Here is an 8139-nt window from a genome sequence, read left to right on the forward strand (position 1 = left end):
TTTTGTGATTTTTTTTTAAAAAATAATTTTTATTTTTCTTTTGTATTATACATTTTGTTAAAATATCTTTTTTTTAGACCCCAAAAGATTTAATGCCAATATATATATATATATATATATATATATATATATATATATGGAAAAATATTTCTCAAGCAGCTTGAGATAAATTTATCTCCGGCCACCCAAAATTACATCGTTTTATTTATTTATTTTCTTATTTTAATTGATTCACCTTTGAATGGTTATGATTTCCTTTTTCTCTCTCTTCCTTTATCATCATTGATTCATCTTTGTGCGGTTATGATTTAGTGGCTGGAGATAACGTTATCTCAAGCAGCTTGAGAAACGATAAACCCATATATATATATATGACAATAATTCTTGTATACTCATATCTCATATTTATGAACATTGAATTTTATCAATCCAACTATTGGATTTAAAGTTATTGTTAAATAAATTAAAGTCTACAAAATTTTATACAATTTAAAAAGGGTTCGGTTTTTCTGCAGTTACTGCAAATAAGTCAATACGACGTCGTTTTGAGACGGAAATCATAGTGTTTTTGTAATTTTAATTTATTTCAGGGTTATAATAGTCTTTATATTTATAATTTTTTAAGATTTCAATACCAAAACGACGACGTTTTGGAAATAAATGCAGATAACTTATCTGCATTAACTGCAGAAATATTTTTCCCATTTAAAAATGAATTTTATTTTTCTTATGTTGCAGGAGACAAGTTGTCTCATGCAACACACAAAAAGTGGGTGGGACCCACTAAAAAGGAAGAGAGAGAAAATAAAAAACGGGCCCCACCCACTTTTTGTGTGTTGCACCATAAGAAAAATAAAACCCTTTAAAAATTAGCTCATACTTTATTGTCCACTTCATTTTAACGTGTTTTATATTTTTTAAATATAAGTAGATGTCGATGGCAAAATTACATACATAAAATTGTCTAATTTATCCAAAAAAAAAATATGAGCAAAAACATCAAGAAACTAATATTACATGATTCAAAGGTTAAATTTTTTTAAATTCATATTTTACATAAAAAAAAAAACAATATATTACCCTGCTAGCTGTTTACTTAGCTGAATCTTGCCTATGGTTCAATGCTCTCATCAACTTTGGCCCTTGTGCTCATAAGAACCTGCCAATAAATAACAGTACTCAATATACATTAATTTGACACCCGAAGCTGATTCTATTATAAGTGATAAAATAGTACTCCTCGCAGATTAAAATGAATTTGTTTCAGGTCATGTGTTATGTTACCTTACGGAGCATGGTGTTCTCATTGATCAAAGTCGAGATACGCTCTTCCAACTTGGAATTCTTGTCTTCCATCTCTTTAGCTCTTGATTCCAAGTCATTCATATACACTTTTTTTCTTTCACGGGCCTGTTGCGCAGAAACCCTATTTCTCAACAACCTGTTTGCAATATCAAAAGCCATTAACTGGTTTGTAACGGTTTCATATATGAGGAATGTGCTTCTGCTGTGACCGCTAAAGAAAATTTTTACAATAACACATAAAAAGATAAGATACAACCGTGGATTTTATTTTTTTTCTTTTTATTTTAAAAAATAAAATAGATTAGTTTCATTTTCTATGTCTACTGCACTTGGAGTCGGCAAAACGGGCTCGGCTCCGCGGGCCAACCCGCCAAACGACGCGGCAGACTGGGTTTTTCAACCCATCTCAAAAACGGGGTGGGCGGACTCATTTTTTGACGGGTAGATGGCGGGCATAGGCGTTTCAGTGTAAAATAGGCTCGGGCTGGCGGGCCAACCCGCCAAACGGGGCTGGACGGGCTGAGTTTTTCAGTCCACTTTCAAAAGCAGGGCAAGACGAGCTGGCCCATTTTTTAACGGGGTGAGAAGGGGCGGAGCAGGCCGTCCACTTTGCCACCTCTAACTGCACTAGAAAAAATGATGGAGCGACAGTAGAGTTTGGAACCCTTCATATATACATATAAAGAGATAGAGTTACAGATTAACCAGCGTTAGTAAATTGAGAATAATTCTTACCTTGGTAAATAACTTAACATTAATTTAAAGTTATTTAAACATTTTATTTATTTATATAAAAAATTAAAAATATACTTTTGAAATATATTAAAATAAGAATTATATGATCACATTCTTAACGATATTTAATATTTTTTGAAAACTGACACAATTGATTAAGATGATGGAAACTGAAAAGACATCAGTTGAATAAAAATCATATTTATACAAAAACTATTAAATAATGCAATATTTGCGATATTAATTACTTCAAGAATAAATCTTGTTATGTGTGTTAAAAAAAAGAAGAATAAATCTTGTTATACTTATCGTAGTTTATGTAGATGTTAAGTATCATTAATCTAACCATTAGACTAAAAATTCTGATTAAGTAAATCAAGTTTATCAAATTGCAGGTGAATATCCAATTTATCTAAAATGTGGTGTGTATGATCATCAAAATAAGTGATATTTAATCTTTAATTTTAGTTTCATCTAATAGTTGAAATTAACTAAAATAATGAGAAAGAAAATGATATAATCTGATTTTAATAAATAAAGAGAATGCTATATTTATCTTTTAATAAAGAGAGATAATTTAAATTTATTACCTTTTATTTTTTAAAAATTGTTAAAAAGGAAAATACATTCTTTTTTAAAATGACAAATAATACAAGCAATGGCAGACCTGCTTGGGCGCCTCTGTCTGCAAGTGTGGACATAAACCCCTTGAATTATTTTTTTTTAATCATAATAGTGAAACATGATGTTGGTTAGATTAGGCTTTGCTTGGATATGTAATGAGAGGTAGAATGAAAATGAATGGAATACGGTGTTAGAATATTTTATTGGATATTTTATGATGCATACAACAATTCTTGATTAGAAAAAAAATGTTGGGAATAATTTTTTACATTAAGTTGAAGTTTTTTTTCTTATTTATATATATTTTTTAATGAATTTAAAATTTTCTTTAAAAAAATTCACCACTAAATGTGCGAACATAAATAATATTTTTTGGGTCCGCCAGTAAATACAAGTTTTAAACTACATATACAAAAAGAAAAGAAAAAGATTATTTTTAATTAAGTTCAATTTCTTAAATGAAGGAAAACTTCACAGCTCAGGATTTGTTATAATTATTTTTAAATTAAGTTCAATTATTTTTTTAAAAAAATACGGATATAAATTAAAGTTAATTTAAATTATTTTTTTAAAAAATACGCATATAAATTAAAAAGTTATTATGTACTATATTAAATGTTTTAGTAAATAAAATAAACGAAAAACAAGAAGATAAACACACGCTCAACTGAGCAGTGTTAAGTGTTAACATTATTTCAGTTTTCATAAAAAATTTGATTCAGTTTCTAACAAAAGGTTCATGATATATATGAGCGTTAACTGTAAAGGTTCATAAATACACCACTCCAAAAGTTAGCTCGAAGGGTGAGAGTGCCCAAGGCCTTATAAACTATATATCTCAACACGCTCCCTCACACAAGAGCTTATTGGGCTTGAAGAGTGAACAATGCAACAGGCCTAACCTACTTGTGCTAAGAAACGCCACAAGAGAAAATGGAGGGCGGCGAGGCTTTGATACCATATAAAGAACCTTGGGATACACCACTCCAAAAGCTAGCGGATGGGAGTGCCCAAGGCCTTATAAACTATATATCTCAACATTACGTAGAAAATAATACGAAATGATAATTAGAAACTAAAAACAATATGTAGGATTAATTTGATTGAATTTTTTTTGGAAATGAATAAAATGGGCGTGGAATAATTTTTCTAAACAATATTTTTATTTAAAGGTTTTTTTGTTTTGTTTTATGTTTTTACGTTTTGTGGTATTTATGTGTTTTTGCATTTCTTATGTTTGGATTTAATGTATAGAATTGCATATATTATTATTATTAATTTATTTTCAATATAAAATTATAAATAATAATAAGGAGAGTTAATAATAATGTCAAATTCTCTTTTTCATTAAATTTTAAGTACAGTTTTATTTTTCTTCGCTAATACCAGAGTCTACTATTTTCCTTTTTTATTAATTGAATTAATTTAAACGATTAAAAATAAAATAAAATAAAATATTTTTGCACATCATAAGATTAGAGAACATATTTGGTAGTGTTGTCCTACCGAGTAATGAGTACAAGTACAACTCCCATTCAAAATAAAATTACAGATTATGTATTTCTGAAAATATATAAATATAATTTTTTTCCCTCTCTCCTTAAAAAACATGTCACTGTGTTATATTTTTATTAGGTGGACGTAGGTACTATATTAAAAATTTCCATAAGATTAAACTCTCTCACATACACATTATAATCATTATATTTCTTATGTTTAAGAATTTTATATTAATATATAGGTCTTGCATTAAGTGCCTTGGCTTTTGAAAGTGTAATTAAATCATAACATATTATCAAAGTATCTATAATTAAATAATGTATTAAGTTCAATCGAAAGCATTTATCATTCTTCATCTACCGATCAAATACACATACCAGTTAAAGGAGCACGTTATAAATGGCTTTCTTTTTATCATATTTAATGAAGGTTGTATTGGGTACTCTTATTCCCCGAAAATATTTTCAATGAAGAAAGCATTAATGTAAAACTAAAACCACTAAACCAAATCATAAATATGCAAAAGCAGAGGTTTATGTACGTATTTATTTACGTACCTCTTGAGGCGTCTATACTCTTTGTCTACAGGGTTTCTTCCGCGGCGGCGCTTACCGCCGGGGAAGCCAGTTTGAAGCGAAGGATCCGTCACATTGCTTTGGTTAAGGTTACTATTTTGATTTGTTGCTGCAGAATGGACACTTTGTGTAGCTTCCACATCTGGCACCGTGAACAGATCTTCATCGCTATCTTCTGTACGTATTAATTGTATTCAAATGACTAATTAACATCACATTATTTATTAATAATGAATTCCCAAGAAAATATTGCACTTCCATAATAAGTATGTTATTAACTCAATGACCCATTAAAATTAAACAAAAATAAATAAAGCAGTACATATAATGCATTTGATATCCGAGTTTTGATTAGTTTGTTTTTATATTAAAAAAAAGTTTTACAAACAAAATGTTTAATTAAAAAAAATTGAGTGAAAATTTTATTTTATTTAATATGAAAATATTGAGGACGAATTTTTGAGCCACGATAACGTTATTTCTTACGACGGAAAGAGACACAATTATTCCTTGTGACCGGAAATGATGATAATGTTATTTGTTGTTAGCGGAAGATTACGATAAGGTTATTTTTTGTGACAAGAAGATAATGAGATCGAATATGAAAAACAATTTCATAGTAAGAATAAAATCAACTCTTATAAGTTGAAGAGTCTTATGTATGTTAAAATTGCGTACAATACACTTTCATCTCTATTCCCGCATGTTGAGAAGAAGTGTGCATGATAAAATTGCATACAATACACTCTCACCCCTGTCATTATAAGTGGGAGAGCCTTATGCACATTGCCATTTATATTTTAGTATATATGAAAATATAAAATGTAAATAATTATCATTTATTCAAGTGATAAACAATTTGTTTTCAGTAAAAAAATATCTTGAATTCGAATCCCGGTGAGACAAGCTCAAATCAAATTAGTCAAGAATTCCAATTAAGTGATGAGAAAATATGTAATAAAAAATAAAAATAAAAACCAAACATATATATATTAATATATTATCACATACCCACTTTGCTTCTCTTGTGTGGAGGTATAGGAGGGAAAGAGTTTCTGTTGTTGGTGAGCCTATTCCATGAAGAAGAAGAGGAAGAGGGTGCTTCCTTCATCAGCTGCTGAAGAGTGGTGTTGTTTGGTTTACCCTCTGTGGATCTTGGAAGAGACATCTCTCTCTCTGTGACTCTCTCTCTAGCTTGTTGATGCTCTTTCACTATGTATCTGCTCTTTCTGAAAGTAACTCCAATACGGCAAAAAGAAAGTAAATGCGTGTATTTGCTATTTTGGGGTCTCTCTTTCTTTGAGTAGTCTCATTCTAAACCATTGCCTGCTAAACAATGATGGGGCCAAAGAGTTTGGTTCACAAACGAACACGTTGATGTGCACATAACCAACACTTTTAATTCCTCACTGTTTTCGTACGTTAAGCTCTTTATACAGAATCAATTTTATTATTTATATTTTCGGTTTAAAACTTCTCATAAATAAAATTATATAAAAACATGTGAAATTTATATTAACTCATATAAAAAGAAAAGAGAAAAAAAAAATATTAAGCTTCGTACATTTTTACGTGTATGGTTATAATATAATAACTTTTTAAAATATATATATATATATATATATATATATATAAATAACTTTAAACCTTTATATTTTTTGAATCCAAGATAATACCAGAAACTTTGTGCTTTTTAATGTTAACAAGTTATTGTCCGATATAGACAACGTGACGGACTGACGGGGTCTGAACTCTCAATATATATTGTATCCTCTTTTCTTTTTTTTCTTTTTTAACTCCAAAAATAAATAAACAAGAGGATATATGCATTAAACATATATTATTATTCAAGTTGCAACAGTGGATCTATAAATACCAGTTCTCTCTCTCTGTGTCTCTGTGTCTCTGTGGGTAGGTTGGGGGCTTTGGGTGCATGATTTTTAAAGTGAATAAATTTATATTTATTCAAATAAAAGATTATATGTATTTTGTGTCGTTTGAATTTGGTTGAATTACAATTACAAAGCTTCAACCAAACTTAAAATGATAACCTCGTCTACCAAAAAAAAAAAAATTGATAACCTCTAGTCTACATATAGTTTACCTGGATTTGTTGTCCTAGGTAGGACGACAAGGATTTACATATATCACAAGTGCAAGTCATTCTCATTAACGGTTACTTTTAATATACCCAAAATAAAATAAAAAATTAGACAAATATAAAATTATTAATGTAGTCTCACCAAAATATTAAGATTTTTGGTTGAATTAATTTTTTATATGATATCAAACTTGGAGTGGCCAAGTGATTACAAGTTCGATCCTCACTTTCCACCACTTTGTGATGGAATTAAGTAAGTCCAAGGTAAACTAAAAATGAGCATGTGCAGCACAAGATAGACCAAAAGATGAACCTGTACAATATCGACATTTTAAGCTTAAATAACTCTTGTTTGATGGGGTGTATTAGAGAGATATAAAATCACTAATGTAATTTCACCTAAGCCTTAACATTTTGGGTTGAATTTAGTTCTTTACTTTTTTTATATAAAAAATAAAAAAATAAACTTAGTATTGCTTCTATATCATATCATTTCTTTTGCGTTTAAAAGTTTAAGAAGAAAACCTGTCAATCGTAACATTTATCGTAAGCTTTAACAAAAAAAAAAAAAAAAAACAGAAAAAATATTTGTCACTTATTATAAATAATATTATTGTATGGATTTCCATAACCCCCAAAGATATGAATGTAACATCCTGTTTTAGAACCGATTTGTTATCATTACGTATGATATTAAGCGCAGTTATTACAATCACAGCATTTGATTAAAACACGGATAAATTTTTTTCATTTGAAAACATATTATTTTATGATTAAAACACTTTTTGTATTTATAAACAAATCAAACTGTAATTATAATTCATACAAATTGCGATAACATCTAATCTCGCTTAAATATATCATACCACCACGAAGTTCTCATAAACAACATGGCTTTAGATGACAATGATGATAGTTAATCACACAAGTTGATAATCTTCTACCAACATCGCCCAAACAAAACGGACAGAGCTCTATTTGCTTTTCGGACATCTAGGGATAATTCTCACATGATATCTCAACCTAATAAGCAGTTCAATAAATATTGACATCATCTCAATCTATCCAATAGGCGTACAAGCCCTTCCATCATAATTGTATCAAAATAAATAAATGCTCACAGACTACATAAATGAAAACTTAACTAATACAAAACATATGATCAAAGTCCCCACAACACGGGGTGAGATAAACATCTCAGTAAACCATGGGTCCTTGGAGGATTCCTCCACCCCATAGTTCACTTCAGGTATAAAAGAAATAACAACAAATAATACAATTATATACATATCCATACAG

The 8139-nt window shown here is 29.1% G+C and overlaps 1 protein-coding gene across 1 annotated transcript; it reads right to left on the bottom strand.

The window, feature by feature from the left end:
- Nucleotides 1–940: 940 nt before the first annotated feature.
- Nucleotides 941–6016, bottom strand: LOC133284862 (transcription factor HY5-like). The gene is made up of 4 exons (XM_061481982.1): nucleotides 5751–6016; nucleotides 4722–4914; nucleotides 1285–1441; nucleotides 941–1159 (listed from the first exon to the last, which is right to left on the bottom strand). Exons 1-4 carry the CDS (start codon nucleotides 5905–5907, stop codon nucleotides 1112–1114), a joined length of 555 nt encoding a protein of 184 aa, XP_061337966.1. The 5' UTR covers nucleotides 5908–6016; the 3' UTR covers nucleotides 941–1111.
- Between the last annotated feature and the right edge of the window lie 2123 nt (nucleotides 6017–8139).

This window comes from Gastrolobium bilobum, unplaced genomic scaffold (genome assembly GCF_033153095.1).
Source record: "Gastrolobium bilobum isolate Gb01-03AN ecotype WA unplaced genomic scaffold, APGP_CSIRO_Gbil_v1 utg881, whole genome shotgun sequence".
Classification (NCBI taxonomy): Eukaryota; Viridiplantae; Streptophyta; class Magnoliopsida; order Fabales; family Fabaceae; genus Gastrolobium; species Gastrolobium bilobum.

Excerpts from the sequence above, each read along its gene's own strand:
- LOC133284862 (XM_061481982.1), bottom strand. The coding sequence starts at position 5,907 with ATGTCTCTTCCAAGATCCACAGAGGGTAAACCAAACAACACCACTCTT. Across the intron at positions 4,915-5,750 it reads ACACAAGAGAAGCAAAGTGG|AAGATAGCGATGAAGATCTG; the intron begins GTATGTGATAAT and ends TAATACGTACAG. Across the intron at positions 1,160-1,284 it reads AGAACACCATGCTCCGTAAG|GTTCTTATGAGCACAAGGGC; the intron begins GTAACATAACAC and ends ATTTATTGGCAG.